Source organism: Aulonocara stuartgranti (genome assembly GCF_965226115.1).
Source record: "Aulonocara stuartgranti genome assembly, chromosome: 14".
In the NCBI taxonomy this organism is placed as follows: domain Eukaryota; kingdom Metazoa; phylum Chordata; class Actinopteri; order Cichliformes; family Cichlidae; genus Aulonocara; species Aulonocara stuartgranti.
In genome coordinates, this window is record NC_138950.1 from 24,886,078 (window position 1) to 24,902,155 (window position 16,078).

General features: G+C 42.8%; 1 protein-coding gene across 1 annotated transcript in view; it reads right to left on the reverse strand.

Annotated features, from left to right (window-relative positions):
• Positions 1 to 178: 178 nt before the first annotated feature.
• Positions 179 to 16,078, reverse strand: part of brwd1 (bromodomain and WD repeat domain containing 1) — a 28,496-nt gene continuing 12,596 nt past the window's right edge. Inside the window, exons 14-44 of the mRNA XM_082501855.1 lie at positions 15,512 to 15,665; positions 15,267 to 15,401; positions 14,589 to 14,717; positions 14,332 to 14,480; positions 14,083 to 14,159; positions 13,697 to 13,909; positions 13,399 to 13,582; positions 12,530 to 12,620; positions 12,145 to 12,267; positions 11,952 to 12,022; positions 11,543 to 11,768; positions 11,285 to 11,401; positions 9,829 to 9,936; positions 9,524 to 9,648; positions 9,127 to 9,209; positions 8,706 to 8,817; positions 8,381 to 8,442; positions 8,115 to 8,270; positions 7,841 to 7,961; positions 7,585 to 7,710; positions 7,406 to 7,472; positions 5,962 to 6,012; positions 5,644 to 5,769; positions 5,401 to 5,553; positions 5,152 to 5,312; positions 4,883 to 5,055; positions 3,964 to 4,068; positions 3,627 to 3,800; positions 3,218 to 3,529; positions 2,994 to 3,134; positions 179 to 2,898 (exon numbers count right to left, since the gene is read on the reverse strand). Of these exons, the coding sequence (XP_082357981.1) occupies positions 1,460 to 2,898; positions 2,994 to 3,134; positions 3,218 to 3,529; positions 3,627 to 3,800; positions 3,964 to 4,068; positions 4,883 to 5,055; positions 5,152 to 5,312; positions 5,401 to 5,553; positions 5,644 to 5,769; positions 5,962 to 6,012; positions 7,406 to 7,472; positions 7,585 to 7,710; positions 7,841 to 7,961; positions 8,115 to 8,270; positions 8,381 to 8,442; positions 8,706 to 8,817; positions 9,127 to 9,209; positions 9,524 to 9,648; positions 9,829 to 9,936; positions 11,285 to 11,401; positions 11,543 to 11,768; positions 11,952 to 12,022; positions 12,145 to 12,267; positions 12,530 to 12,620; positions 13,399 to 13,582; positions 13,697 to 13,909; positions 14,083 to 14,159; positions 14,332 to 14,480; positions 14,589 to 14,717; positions 15,267 to 15,401; positions 15,512 to 15,665 (5,464 nt within the window). The 3' untranslated portion in view covers positions 179 to 1,459. The remainder of the gene's footprint in view (positions 2,899 to 2,993; positions 3,135 to 3,217; positions 3,530 to 3,626; positions 3,801 to 3,963; positions 4,069 to 4,882; positions 5,056 to 5,151; positions 5,313 to 5,400; positions 5,554 to 5,643; positions 5,770 to 5,961; positions 6,013 to 7,405; positions 7,473 to 7,584; positions 7,711 to 7,840; positions 7,962 to 8,114; positions 8,271 to 8,380; positions 8,443 to 8,705; positions 8,818 to 9,126; positions 9,210 to 9,523; positions 9,649 to 9,828; positions 9,937 to 11,284; positions 11,402 to 11,542; positions 11,769 to 11,951; positions 12,023 to 12,144; positions 12,268 to 12,529; positions 12,621 to 13,398; positions 13,583 to 13,696; positions 13,910 to 14,082; positions 14,160 to 14,331; positions 14,481 to 14,588; positions 14,718 to 15,266; positions 15,402 to 15,511; positions 15,666 to 16,078) is intronic.

Below are 16,078 nucleotides of genomic sequence, written 5' to 3' on the forward strand. Positions count from 1 at the left end.
AAATTTACTGAAGCAGTGTGGGATCATCAAAACGAAAGGCAGCCAACATCCAAAGAGCAGCTTTAAATGTTCTTTAAACAGCCTGAACTACTCCTAGAAGTTCATCTGTTTGCACAGGAAGTGCAAAGAGATGGAGCGTCTTAATGAAATCAACGGGTAAGACCCAGTCCAAGACAGATTACACCTTGAAATGATGCCTTTATTAAGAGGAAGAATAAGTCATTCATTGTACTCCATGAACAAATTGCATTAATAGTCTTCCTGTGAAATCTGTTTATTAAAGGTGTAGTACGAAAAAACATTAAGCAAAATGTCATAAAGCGACTGTATTCAGAAACCTCCCCATAAACAAAAACAAAATCATGACTGGCAAAAAAAATGTTTTAAGTCAACTCCGAAAAAAAAAAAAAAAGACTTTAATACTGAAAGAAGGTAACACAGAACAACAATAAAAAGTCTTCCCAATATGAGAAATCACATTAATTTGCATTAAGTACTTTTGGTTACTTGTACTTGGCAAAAAAAAAAAGAAAAAGAAAAAGAAAAAAGTACCAAATTGTGACATATGGCAAGACAATGCAGTTAATGTGTATAAAAAGAAAAAAGAAAAAAAGGAAATAGCTCAAATTTAAATAAACTCTTTGCCACTGAACGATCACCAAGAAGTTCAGGCAATTTCTTAATCACATATTTACACCTATTCACTAGAATACAACACAAACCTAATAGAAACAAAAAAAGAAGAAATGTAAGGGGAAAAGAAGTTCATTTGGCTCATATCAACTCACAATACAGTCAAGCATTAAGTATATGGATTTACAAAGGAGTGCTGTAGTCAAAAAGTCTAAACTTGGATTAGTTTTTGTCCCAGTAAATGTGCTTGGACATCTGCCAACCTGGAATTGCTTCTTGTCCTTACCTTAGCTCAAAAGAAACAAAATAAACCAAAAAAAACAAAAACAAAAAACTGCATGTCTGAGACTACAGTAAACTTAGTTGACCCCTGAGTTTCTAATGCAAAACTAGTGTATGAAATACCTCATTACAGTGTATCTTAGTGCAAGCCAGCAGTATGCTTGATTAAACAGAGGTATATTAGATTAGCACCCAAGCTGACAAGATTCCCCAGAATAGCCTCTGCCAAACCTTTTGCTGGCAAAAATCACCACACGCAGTATGGGAAGTGATGTTTTGCTCTTCATCCTTGTGAAAACCAGCAGTTCAAATGCTTGAGTTTGTATTACATCTATAAACATGTTTTTTGTTGTTTTTCTAAATTTTCCTTTAATCTTTTTTCATAGAAAATATAAATATCCCTGAATGAAAGATTCACAGCATTTTTCTCTCGAGGACTCCAGTGCTACTACCGTAAGGTGGCCAATCAAGTGTCTTAAGCTCTCCAGTTAACATCCGGCTTCGTCTTCCCTCTAAAGCCTGTAACCTCCAGCAGCTATGTCCTTCATTCGCTGTCGTTGTACTTAACCGTCCGTTTCCCACGGTTTCGGGTGTTCACCCGCGTCTTCCTCCACGGTTTGCTGTACGACTCGTCGCTGTCCTTCTCTTCCGAGGCGGACCTTTGGCGGCGCTGCCTAAGCTGGCGACTGGCAGTCCTTTCGCCGATCCCCGACCGTGTGCGGCATCTCTTTGGACTGCTGTGGGACCCTGAGCTGGCAAAAGAGTTTTCAGAGGCTGAAGACAACTGCTCGCTTTCTGAGTCCGAGCTGTGTTTGCTGCTGCTGTAGCTTTCTTTTCGTTTGCGTTTGGGCTGCCTCGCGCTTTCCTTTCCCCTTGTCGAACGGCCAAGATGTTCCTCGTCCTCCTCTTCCTTCTCCTCTTCCTCCTCACTAGAATCAGAGTGGGAAGAGGTGTCCTGCTCATTGCCGTTACCACGCTTGGCGTCCTTTTTGGCGCACTTTGAGGGGCCTGACTTGCTGTTTTTGTTGCTCTTGGATACTGGCTCTTTCTCTCTGTCCTCATCCGAGTCATCAGAGTCTGAGGTGTAAATACATTTTCTCTTGGAAGACACACAATTCCTGGTTTCACTCGGGGAAGTCCTGTTAGACACTCTTGTGTTATAACCGTCTTCTCTAGATTCTCTCGCTGTTCTGTTGCCAGTTCTCTGCCTGCCCGGCTTCGCAGAAGCAGAGTCTTCCTCAGAGAATGAGTTGTCACTGATGTATTTCTTTTTCGGCAGGGCTCGGAGGCTCAGCCGCCTTTTCGGCGCATTTTCCGAATTATCCGACTCCTGGTCCGAGGAGCCAGTAGAGCGTTTCCTCCTTGACTTCCTCTTGGGTTTGTACTCTTGCTCCGAGCTCTGCGAAGCCGAGGAGTCGCCGCGAGGCCGTTTGCATATGCTCCTGTTCCTCGTCAGCCTTTTCATCCTCGTTTCAAAGTCGGACTCATCGCTGGAGCGTTTGCTTTCCGCATCCTGCTCGTCACCTTTTTTCAGCCTTTTCTTGCGTGGGCTGGATCTCTTTGGAGAATCACAGAGTTCATCTGATTCCGCACCATCCAGTTTATGAGCTGAGGCAGATTTTTGTTTGTCTTGGCTTTTTGACGGAGAAACTTTGCTTTTTTTCTTCGGGTCTTTGTGAACTGCTTCCTCCACATTTCTTCCATTTTGGTGTGGCCGTTTGTCCTCTTCGTCTGAGCTTACGGGAGGTTTGTGTCGTGTGCTGAGGGGGCGGATGTCTTTCGTCTCCTCTTCCTCCTCGCTTGTACTCCTACTTTTTCTCACTGGGGCAGCTGCCGTGCTCCTTGACGGTTTCTGAGACCGAGGTGGCTGCTGTTCCTCCTCCTCCGCTTCTCCAGAGCTCTCTCCGGAAGTTTCCTCCTGCTCAGAGTTGCTCTTGGGCGTGTGATGTTTTGCACTGTGTCCATTCACACGGGACAAAGTACCTGTCAGGAAGGAATAAAACATCGAGCTGTTTAGGGCAACTTCCACGGCAGCATTAGCACAGTCTAAAAATGCGACTGATGAGGACATTTCTCACCATTTTTCTTAATCTTGGCAGCTTGTTTGGAGTTCTTTGTGTTTCCATTCTGCTTACTCTGGGAGAACGATGAGGTATCGCTGTCATTGCCATCCTCCTCATCCTTAAACTCACTTCCTGATTCCTTTGTATTTTGGGAAGCTAAAAGATGAAGGAAGAGAACATAACTGAGTAAAAATCTTTGTCTGAATAATATTCACAGACTTTTAAAGAGTAATTAATACCTGCTGCTGACTCTTCGTCTGATTCTGAGCTGCTCTTGAGCACCGCCGTGCGTTTGCTGACCCGGACAGTGTGGCGAAGGCGGCTACTGCTCCTCCTCGGCTTCTCCTCCTCCTCCTGGTAGTCTTCATCAGACGCTTCAAGGAGCTTCATCTTATTCACAGCTGCCCGAGCAGTCTTTCTTTTTAGCGACCCGCGAACTGTCACTTCCTCCCTGTCGGAGCCTTGAGACGTGGCCCTGTCAGAGTCGCAGCGGGGACGCCTCTCCCTGCGAGACGACCTGCTGCTGTGACCGTTCATCTCCGCTCTGCACTCTGAAAACAAGCCGTTCACAAAGGTCTGTGAGCACACTTGGCGCTGGGTTTTTTTATCTCACGGGGTCGGAGACTGAAGGCAGTGAACTTGTGTTACCTGCACGTTTTCTGTCCCCAGCAGCGCTGTTTCTGGTCCGCCGTGTACTCCTGCTGGGATAGCGACGATCTGAAGTGGACGACGCCTCTCCATCCTCTCCCTCTTCACCCTCACTGTCAAATTCCTCCTCCTCTTCATCATCTTCTTCCTCTTCTTCACTGTCGCTCTCAGCAACTAGCAACAATATATCCAAGGATATTTTATTCAATTACATTTTGTTTATGTAGCATCTAATCACAACAACAGTCGCCCCAAGGGGCACAATTGTAATGTAATTTTCAATAAACAAATAAAATATAAGAGTGAAACATTTATGGATAAATACTTCAGTCCTAACCTTTTTTCCTCTGCTTCGCACGGTTCCTTCTTGTTACTCTTGCTTTATGTCTACGTTGATGATTCTCCTCCTCCGAGTCACTCACCTCGCTCTCACTGTCAGACTCTGAGATTTAAACAAATAAATAAGAATTTAATTAGTTTATTATAGTAGTAGTAGTAACAGTGCATTTAAAATTAAAGAAACGGGCACTAGACTAGGCCCAGTTTTATATTGCATCATTGCACAATACTGGTCTCAAGGTGCATCGATGACCAACACTTAGGGGTGGAAGTGAGTCATGCTAGCATGGCGTGTTGAGGACCATCACAAAGTATAGTTTTATCCTGCAGTGGATGGTGTACAGATCACAAAAACTAAACACTATCAAAGCCCGACCCATCCTGCAGCAACAGCAGCAAAGGCAACGATGCCATCTCTTATGCTACAACAGCCCTCATATCAAAATGTGTGGAAAACAATAGTTTTTCCATTAACGTAAATCAAATGTTTCTATGGGGTCTAATTAACGTCCCCGGCAGTTTCAGTAAAAAGGACTAGATGTTACAGTCCCGTATCAGCGACTGTAACATCTAGTGGTCATAAAATTCCCCGCCCCCCCCCTTTTATCCCACAAACATCAAAATTCTTTTTAAAAAAAATTATTTTATATTTAATTTACTCCTTTAATTAAGCAAACACCAAGAATATGATGAATAAACACATTTTATCAAAGCCCTAAAATAAGAGATGGGGTTTTATTTTATTTTTAAAATGCCAAGGGATCAAAATGATCCTCTTTGAGGTCTTAAAACCAGAAGAAACTCTTTGGGGAAAAATAGAAAAAAATCCAAAAATGTTAAATCCAAATATCATCATCATGGCTCAAAATCCATTGTGATGGTAACAAATGACCTCTGGGGTGCTCTGATGTCTGTACCTGATGTTGATGAAGCACCTTTAGAGCCAGAGTCGTCCTCTGAGGAGCTGTGACCTGAGCTGCTGCTTCGACTCCTCCTGGCTCTCTCAGGAACAGACACTTTGGCTGAGGTAGTTTTGGTCACTGACACGGACTCCACTTTTTCCTGAGTTTTGACTGCAGCCTTCTTTTGACTGGGGGGAAAAAAAGGGGGAAAGAAACTCTTCAACTCAGACCGATAACGTGCAAATGAAAAGTGAAACGTCTCAGGCGAGCTGCAGCACTCAGACCTGGTGTCGGGGTGGTCCTGCTGTTGCTGCAGTATCTTCTTGCGAAACCTCTGACTGCGGCGGAGCCTATTGCTGCTTTTGACAGCGGTTTTGTACTCTGATATGATTGTTCTGATTCGCTCCTCAAAGAAGGCAGAGAGCCGTAAGGTCATGCTGTAAATCTGAAAACAGAGCAAAAGAAGATTGAGCGGGCGAGCCAAAATGTAAAATCGCTAATAAGCTCAGAGAATGTGAACATCCCCTCCCTACCTTGGAGCGTTTGTTGGGTGTGTAAGCTTTAGCATTGGCAAATATTAAGCGTGTGTCTTTGCACAGCTCTGTGGGGTTTTCATAGCGATCTTCCTCCAGGGTCCTTTTCACCGTGCCAAAGTCCATGGGTGTGTCAATGATGTCGTGGTAGTCCTGGGCAAGCACAAAACAAAGGGACTTCAACGCACAACTGAAAACAGCATCTGCTCATAGCGTGGCCTGTAGTGTGCCGTGATAACATACTGGATAGTTCTGAGGATCCACAGGTTGCCTGAACGGCTCCGAGTCCTCACACTCCAATATGTAGTTGAGCAGACTCTTGCACTGTTCCTTCCAGGCATCTCTGTCTGGCAGCACTTCTACAGAGCGCTGCAAATATCAGGGAGAAACAACTCAATGACATGAGGCATAACCTAACAAATCCCCCTTTTTGTTAGTTTTTATTAAAATGAATGTAAAGAGTGTTTCATCATCCCCTTGTCAGTTTTTTTTTGTTTTTTGTAATCTTGAAATGTCAAACAGTTTTTACAGGTATGCCGATCACCCATCCAATGCATCTACCTGACGCAGTCTGTGTCCAGCAGATGTTCCTGGCGCTTCGGTGTCTTCTTCCTGTAGTCAGCAATCACATTTGAATTATTTGACTGTGACCTTTAATCAGACAATTACATTTTCACACAACGGGATCACAGATTCACAGCGACGTTCACCACGATCACAGGAATGGAAGCGACTACAGCTCAAATAACCACTAGTGATAAACTTTCAGTTGCGCGACTGAAGAGACTACCAATGAGAGTGAAGGATACTGCTGATTGACATATGACCTGTTAGGTAAATGCATTACAGGATCCCCTAGGCAACCAGATCCTGAAATTTCCACAAGCGAACAGCTGGCAGATGTGCTACAAGCGAGTTGCTTCCAGCATGTTTGTTGTTTTAGATTCCTTTTCATTGGGGAAGCCTTCGAAATTCCCTTTAATGACAACCTCAAACTTCCAGCCAGAGTCACGAGGAACACTGTTTAGGATCAGACACGTTACACAGGGATCACATACTCTGATAGCTGCCAGACACCTTGTACCTCAAGGCGTTTTTCACATCTACAGTTTGTTTACGCTGGTCTGAATCAGCTGATGAGTTCATGAATCACACTTCCTCCTGTGATTTAATTTCTTTTCATACAGTTAAAACTCCAAGTGAATCAAACTGCATCACTACAAACCACAAGAGATGACTGAGTCTGCTTATTGGCCAGATACATCTAGGGTGGGAGTAATAAATGGAAATACAGAGAGAAGGTGCTGCACTCCTATGTGTCAGGCAAAACTGTCCCCTGCACATCTGCTACTCTGCTTTATCTTAGGATGCAAAGCTTATGGGAAGCCATTTATTTCCAGTATACACCAGCTAGTAGGGTCAAACTGAGACTCCATCACAACCTCACAATAAATGACCTGATCTGGAGGTCTGGAACTGCATCAAGATCACCTCCTACAGAGGGTCTCGGTATGTTTTGGTGTGCACAACAGTGTTTATTCATACAGTGTATCTGTATGAATAAACCGCACTAAAACAGAGTGGGCTGGCTGTGGCTCAGGAGGTAGAGCGGGTTCCCTAAATACTCTGGTCTGCATGTCAAAATATCTTTAGCAAAAATACCAAATCCTAGTTTTTTGGAGTGTGCAAATGTTAAAATAGGTTCATAGGTACAGAAAAAAAAGCATTATTGGATAAATGAGACTTGTAGCAAGAAGTGCTTCAAGTGCTCATATTATAAAAACACTAAGTACAGTTTTACTTGAAATTAAACTCAGGGTGCGAGTTCTGGCGTTTTAATTGCAAAGGACAGTCATACCAACTTTTGGTTGAATTTTTAAAAGATTCTTTTGAATTTCTTTTAAAAATTATTTACTTTTAACAAACTTTTTTGCAGCAGTACATGAAAAAAACAAAAACAAACCCACCAACTACAAAGACTAGTTGTTAAATGGTTCAGACTTACCTCATCGTCATCATCCATTTCTTCCACTTCATTGTAGATCTCCATGATATCTGTGCAGCTTGGATTACTGAGAAAGTGAGAAAATGTGTCAGCAAGAAATACAATTAGAAATTCTGCGCTTACAGTTCGTGCATCATCACAAGGTCTACGAACAAACAAACAAGTCCAGAAACACATACTTGACAAATTTCTGGAGGACGTTGGTGATGATTTTTGCAGAGTGGGCAATCTTGCTCCTTGGCTCATTGAAAGTGCGGGCGTTATGTGCAATATACCTGGCATCCCAAATTAATGCTGAGAGGCGTCTGTGGATTACCAAAGCGGAGCAAATGAAACGCAACATTACACACCACTTCTCACTTCTTTGCATTTCATGAACACGTTTTAAGGACAAATCTGGGCCAAAAGTTGAGGAGAAGATTGGTAGAAACTGACCTGTAGAATCTGTTAATGAGCCGCAGTCTGATGGTGCCCAGATCTGTGGGATAGGCGATCACGGTGCAGTAGCTGGGATACTGGACCAAGTCCACGGGACCAGAGAACGGAGCTGCAATCTCTGTGGCACAAACACGGAAAGAACGAGTGTAAGGATCAGGCAGATGTGAGCAAATGACAACGACGACAACATGTCAGTAAACATGAAGGAGAGAATACGTGGGTGAAATCAAACAAACTGGAAGACAAAGAACATCCATTTATGCATACACACCGACAGTGATGAGCTGATCGATGCTAGCGATGAGTCGTTCACACTCCTCATCCCTACTCCTCTCACCCCACTCGCCTGGCAGAGGCTTGTACATCAGCTCCCTCATCTCCTCTGCGGTCACAGGTATACCACCTCCCTCTGTGTCCGGCTGTGGGGCTGCACAACAAAGACAAACCCTTTCAATACACCCTGACACCTATTAACCAAACTCTGCGAAATGTACTCCATTACTAAACCACAGTAAGCTAGTAAACAGCCTTTAGTACCATCATCCTGAATAGGTTCCACATCCCAAGGACTGAGTTTCTCAGTTTCACCATTATCCCACCTGGTAGAAACACAAGAAGGCTGTTAGCAACCAACCAAACAATGCTGGACAAAGCCCGGCTGAACCACTGAATACTATAGGAAGATTTATATAGATTTATTTATGCCTCATCACCTCTAATGCTGTCTCAATCAACCCCAGTATAGTCCCTTAGAAATTTCACATCACTCACTGCTGTCTGGCAGCATCTACAATATCCAGCTTTTGATAGTTAAAATATCTGAAGAATTTTACTTTGTCCCCACAAAGTGTGTGTTTCTTACTTGACTTTGAAGCACTGGAAGAGACTGTCTGGGTACTGCGGCTGGTAGGGCTCCTGGCAGATGATGGTCCCAAACCACCAGGCATCATCTATCACCGAGCGAAACCTGTCGTCTGTGACAAGGAGAATACGATCAAACTCAGGTGTTTGAGCGAGAGAAAAAAAGAAAGAAGCCTGGCACCCATCTGTGAGGGTGACCGCACGGATGAATCATTGGAAACAGCATGTATGTGAACAACAACACCTTTCCCCCTCTCACATCACCAAAATAGCAATGCAGGGAAAGAAAGAAAAACATCAACCAGCAATATCAAACTGGAATAAATCTTCTCAAACTTCTTAGTCTGTCTATATATCCCTGCAGAACGCATTAAACAGATCAGCAGAGGACATTTCTAACAGGCAGTTTTGGCTTTGCTTACTTGGTTGCCAGTTTCTTCGAAGCGCCTCATCATAACACTGCCTCAGCACCAAGAAATCAATCACATCTGGCATGTCGTGATATCTGCAGGGACACAAGAAAGAGGAAAAACTGTCACTTTGACAAGAAGGTACAAAAATCCCTTCAAGACTTGGTGGTGAAGCTGATGCTGGAAACACTAACAAATACTACAGTAAGAAAAGCCTTTCCAAAAAAGACCAGGATCATCAAAATTATGTGGACAGTATTTTTACATTTCACACATTTTCTTTTCCTTCATGATGTGTCAAATTCAAATACTGACCCAACGAGCGGGTGGTAATGTGATTAAGAAGAGCACGGACACTTGATGTGCTTTATCGTAGAGAGGAATGTCACCAATGGACAGAGCTGCTTACTTGATAGAAAATGACTTGTCTGTGATTTTGCCGGTGCCGTGGTCAATGAGCGTCAGCTTCAGGCAGCAAAGTGTTGGCGGGCAAACTTCATATTTGATTCCAGTGATCTTCACAAACTCTTGGTCCTACAAAAACACACAGCAGGATTCCTACTTAATCTGCAGTTACATATTACCACTGAAAATAGTAACTGACACATGCAGACTGGAGAACTTAAGCAGGAATTAGCATTTTATGTATTCCTCCGAACTCATCATCAACTGGGAAATTTTTATGATCTTTATTTTGTTTGTTCCTCGTCTTACCCGGAGCTCCATTCTCTTCCAGGGCTGCTTTTCTAAATTGATGTCGTACAGCTCACTCCGACTTACAGCTTCAACGTAGGCCTCGTGTCCCTGCCGAAAGTAGATCACCTGAAAGACAAATCGTGCAGATGGTTAGAGGGAATGTTTGTACATAGGTGTATAAACCCTGTACAGCCTGAATATGAAATAACTGCTAAATAAAGAAATTAGAAAGAAAACTTAAATCGATTTGGATAGATGACTTCATTTGTAGCATTTTTGCTACATCCAGCATTTTGTGCAAGTGTTACATGTGTCTCATGCAATCATGTTTTCAGGGGGTGCAACTTTGCCACTTGTTAAGGTGAACCTTACCAACGTTAAAGTTAAAGCAGTGCATGACACTGTCTCTGGAAAGTGCCTGTATGCGTTTGGTGATGCAGAAAATGTATACTTGCTTTATACTTAATTCCAAGTATGGAATAAAGCTGGAAAGTCTCTTTTACACTGCTTTTTACATTAGAAATAAGCAGCAGTACTGAGAGCACAATCTGCAATGAAATAATTAACTAAATCAAAATGCTTATTTAACCGTTCTCGGGCCATAAATGACCAAAATAACAATTTTCTGTAGCATTAATCTTGTCTTATTTGCAACAGTGTTGCATTTTATTGTTATATTTTAGACTAGATTCTAGATTTTAAGCACCATTGTATTATCATCATCTGATGACGTTCCCGATCGGAGCAGAGAGTCATGTGACATGTGCAACATCCTTTATATGAGAGTGTACACAAAAAAAAAGAAAAAAAAGAAGAGAATGATGACGGCCGTATCAGGGTAGGGTTTAAGGTTTTGTGGAGTCAGCTTACACAAAGCCTGGCTGGGTTGAACCTCCCTCAGTCTACCCCTCTGGGTTGACATGAGCATCATTTCTTGATTTTACAACTATGACTACAAGTATAAGGCTGCCAACTAAAACCACAAGAAGTAAATGTACTTGTCCTTTTAATTTAAGGAAAAAAAAAAACCCCAAAAGACAAAAAACCTTGAAGGATTTAGCTCTGCCAGACCAAATCGCGATCTTGTACTTTTAGGCTAGAAGACCTATTTATGGTGTTCAGCCAAAACCCAAGACTACATTTAATTTAGCCACTATACATTTCATGTCCCAAACAGTCTTCATTTCCTTCCACACCGTGTGCTTACTATTAAATATTGCTGCAATAAAATGAAATATACTTACTAAGTACAAGTATTGGTTTGTTGATAAAAAAAAGTTTAAAAATAAACTTGACTGGTTGTTTTGTGGTGATGAAGGCATTTGACCTTATCCAGGGTTAAAGCTTAAACAAATTTATTGCAGAATTGTTCAAATAAACAGCACTAAGCAGAAATGTCGGCTACTGCAATCTCATAAATGAGAGAGTATGATTTTTCTTTTCCAATTAGGCATTAGGCTGATGACCCTCTTACCTCATCACCCATTTGGGGAACAAAAGGAGACTTCCTGGGAATGACATCAGTGATCCACGGCGATGGTCTGAACTCATTGGACACTTCCCTGTTAATGGATGGTCTGGGCTTTGGACGCTGATTGAAGCACCAACATGTAAAACATTAAACAAGTTAATATGAGATATTTTCAAATATTTCACACTCGTCATTCTGTCTAAGCAGTTATTAATCAGATTCACAAAGAGAAAAAGATAAATGAGGATTAAGGAACCTTACCCGAGGAAACTTGTTCTTTGCCTTCTTTGCCTTCTCTTTGCCTTTCTTTTTAGGTCTTTCCTCCTCATCACTTTGCTGCTTTTCCTCCTCTTCCTCGTTCTCTTCCTCCTCCTCTTCAGAGCTGCTGAGTCTGCGCCTTACTCGTTTCCGTGATGACAGTGGAGTTGAGGGCTGCAGATTTATACCAGCGTCTGCCGTCCAGTCAGAGTATTCGCTGGATGTATGGCTGTCCAATCAAAAGCAGGTGTGATTACCACAAAAAGCTACACACTTAATTACACAAATATTGCTACTGTAGATATTTTTTTGATACAGGAAATGTTTGGTTACCAGGGAAAGCCTGTTTCTCTGAAAAGTGACTGATGGGGAAAATAATGCCCGTTGACCCTGATCTATAAAGTATATTCACCTTGAGCTGTCAGTTTTCCACTCTTCCTCATCATTGGAGGAATCCAGGTCACTACCATCCAGCTCATTGTCCTGGAGAGATGAAAAAAAACAAAAAACAATTACACACAATTAAGAGGAGGGGGGGGGGGGGGGGGGGGGGGAGAGACGGACGACTTGTAAAGAGCGCTTTCATCAAGAGGAGAGTGCATCACCTCTGAGTGCATCTCCGAACTTGCCGTCTCCTCTCCCTCTTCACACGATTCGTCGATGTATTCCAATGCATCTCCACGGCTGTGCGCTCGCTTCGCGGTGGAAGGCTCATCGTCTGAATCATCCTGGGGGGACAGATGGGAATGATTCAGCATCGGTGAAAATAAAGCTGTACTAAAATAGATATGAAAAAACCAAACAACAACTTTCATCACTTAGTTAACCGTTTCAAAAGGACACTCAATATATAGCGTGCCTTTTGTTCTTCGATCCTTTAGCACTTTTTTTTTTTTTTACTGCAGCATTCCCTTGCAAATTGGTAAAATTTTACTAAATGCTGTGAAAATTTAAAACCATCTTCACTGGGTGGAAAAACAGGAAACCTACTCGACAGCTGCTGTACATAATGCGCCTCTTCTTTACATTGTACTGAACCACCTCCTCGTCTCCTCTGGCTACTCGAACGTCCTCCTGGTCCCTGAAAAATATAATTCACGTCAAAATAAGCACCCAGAAAAATGCTAGAAAACCTCACTGATGACCAAGTTTAGACATGACTTTCTGTTCATGTCATTCCCAGTGCTTCCCACGAGGAACTGGCCCTTCGTTAGCAGACAAACAATCTATATATTTCAGACCAAAGGACTGAGTAAACCTGTTAGGTTTTCTGAATCGACAGACCTGATTAACACAAAAATGTATTTTTTTCATTATTGACCCAAATTAATTACACATTGGAATCTACTGAATAAATCTGCATAGCCAGAACATTATGAACATCTTTATCCAGCATGAAGCAAAACAGATACGATCCACTCAGGATCTCTGAAGGTGCCCTGTGGTGTCTTGTAAGGAGGCCGTGGCACCAAATCTTTTTAAGCCCAGTAAGCTGCAAGCCCCATCATGCTGTCCCCGTTTATACAGTTGATTAGCAAAAAAATACTGCTGGGATTGAAAAACCTAAAGGAATTGCCATTTCTGAGATGCTCGTTATCTGCCCTTACCTTTCCCTGGTTTAACTGTTGTCAAACTATACTAATCTTTAACCTGCCCATCTGACTTACAGCCAACATACCTATTACAAGAAGTGACTCTTCACTCTACATCAAAACATCCCACACGTCGTTGTTATTGGACGATCAACAACATTCACTACATCTGCAATAGATTCCAATCTTTTAAAATTGGTTTCCATTTATTTATAAACTATAAAAATCTTTCCCATAAACAATGACACATCTTGGCACATATTGTACCTGTAGCTGCTGTGTGGAAGTTCGGGTACCACCACCCTGCGTCTCCAGGCCTGCAGGTCTCTCTCAGTGGCCATCTGGCTGCGAGGAGCGTTCTGGTGCATCTGTCGTACGCCCTCCACTTGTCCACTGCGGCGAAGACCCACATTAGGGGGTGACTGCACATCTGCTCGGTCGTTCACGGACACTGAAGTGAAAAATACTCGCTGTCAGCAAATACTTTAAGTCTTTTCTGGATATTCTGAGAAATTCTAAGGTCTACTAAAACCAATCCAGTGCAGCAGTGATGGTGTACTGATACCTCTTCGCGGTGTGCTTGGTGCTGGAGCCAACACAGAGCCTTGGGTCTCGGCTGGCCCTTCGGGTACTGCTCCCGTCTCAGGCTGGTTCTGTCTGTCTTGTTGCTCTTGAAGCTGTCGGATGGCCTCGTCCAGAAGGCTGCTGCGTCTGACTGCAACCTCCTCGGGTTCTGCCGTCTGCTGGCTGATGACCTGCTCTACCACCTCACCATCACCTGAAGATGTGATACATGTCAAACACCATCAAGTTTGATATGTTTAGCTGTAAATACAGTTCAGATGGTCTTAAATCGAGACAATAAAACAGTGAAAATGGGTCTGTGACATTTAAAAGTATATAATCTTCCATTAAGGTAATGGACTAATTGCAGCAGAATTATGGTCTTACTGGTGGCTACATATCCCAGCTGAGGTACCAGGTGCTCTGCAGCAATGTTCTCCCGCCCTGGGACAAGTCGCTGGTACCTAAAAATCAAGGAAAAATGTCGAATTCAAAGACAGGCCAGGGAAAACCATTTTAACTTTGTCATGCTGCTCTCAGGCAATCAGAACCTCTGATTTAACATTCAAACATCTGAACTTTTGGGCAATAAACGAAGACTGTAATGCTGCATAATGAAAACAAGGTGACGTCTACCGTGGGGGGTGAGGGTTTCCATCCACATCCACTAAAAACGGTGGTGGCATAAGATGGGGAGCCTGCTGTGTCTGTTCGTCCAGCACAAAGCCGTTGGCATCCCGGATCAGCGGTCTGTAGTCTGTGTGGAAGAACACCTGATCTGGAAGCTGCGTGGAGACCAGGAGAAGCAGGAAATAAGTAAATGTCTTCACTTTGCTCACAAAACGTAAAATTTCAACCATTTTCTCGATCTCCAAAATGCAACTTCTTCTTGCCTTTTCATAGGGCTTGGAACTGCCGAAGCCAAAGATGAGCAGATGGCCATGGGAGTCCGTGCAGGCGAAACGCTGACCATCGGGAGTGAATTTGCAGTCAAAAACAGCTCCGTGACCCTGGCCTTCAATCTGGATGAAAAACCACAAAATAGAAGAAACTTGTCAGAAAATGAGAATTTTTAACAACAGCACAAATCCTTCCCTCACAGTAACTGGGAAAGACTAATGATGTTGTATTTCCTTCTCTCACTTTGCACAAAAAAAAAAAATGTATCCAAATAGAAGAAATCCTGCTTTCAGGGTTAACTTTATGCACACTGCTTTTAATCATAATCATGCTACTGCCCTAATTTAGTGTCCATCAGAATAAAAACATTATAACCACATCTGCCCAGCAGTCATAGATCATTCGTTGTCACATGTGTGAGTCAGTGCTCTCCCGCTGTTATAGGATGTAAAGGAGGAAAGAATCTAGCTCACTTGCCTCTTACTGTGTGCAGAGATGCACCTTGGCCAAAACAACTACACTGTTCCTTCAGTCCCTCACAATTAAGTGTTATAGCGAATGAATCACACTCTGAGCGCATCATGTTATCGCTCCATCCCGCTGGGGTTAACAACTTTCCGCTGTGCACCATCCTATAAAAGCCAACTTCAGGCAGTGCTGTGTCAGCGTACCATGTTGAAGTAATGCTGTGTGTTTGTGCCTCGCAGCAGGTCCCATATGAACACGTTCCCATCGTGGCCAGCAGACAGGATGATCCTGGGGTCAAAAGGGTGAGGTTCGAGGACAAACACCTCTGCCTCGTGGCCCTGAAAAACAAGCACACTCGAGTTGATCTCTGGTTTAAAATGAGAATCTGTGGCAGTTACATCATAGTCAGTATTAATATGAGCTCTGCAGCAGAACGCAGCACAATTACTTTAAGGATATGTAGCAGCTGTCCTGTGTAGGAGTTCCACACTTTGAGGAGATGGTTGTTAACAGCCGTGATGACTGTATTGTCATGGCGATCCCACGCTACCATGGTGACTTTGGGTTTGAAGTAGCTTTCCTCTTCACTCATTGGCTCAACACTGAGAGAGAAAAATAACAAACGAACATCAAATAACAAATTATTCATAATACTAAAAAAGTAATATGGAAACGAATCTATAAAGTCCCTTTGACACATCTCGTGATGACACTGTAATCACAGAAATCCAGATTTTAATTCTAACACAAAGTACCAGATTATTATCACTAAATTCTTGTGAAAGGCAGGCTTTGGCACATGAGAGGTTTGTAGTCATTTCCAAGACAAAAAGGCTGGATGATAAACAGAATGTTTTTTAAAAGATATTTGAAAAACACATGCAGAGATATTTTTTTTTTAAAAAGAAAAAAAAAAGATGAATATAAATATGCTACTTTCAGCTGCTCCCTTATTCACACGGGGTTGCCACAGCGGGTAGCTCCGCATGTTTGATTTGGCAGACTTTACTCCGGA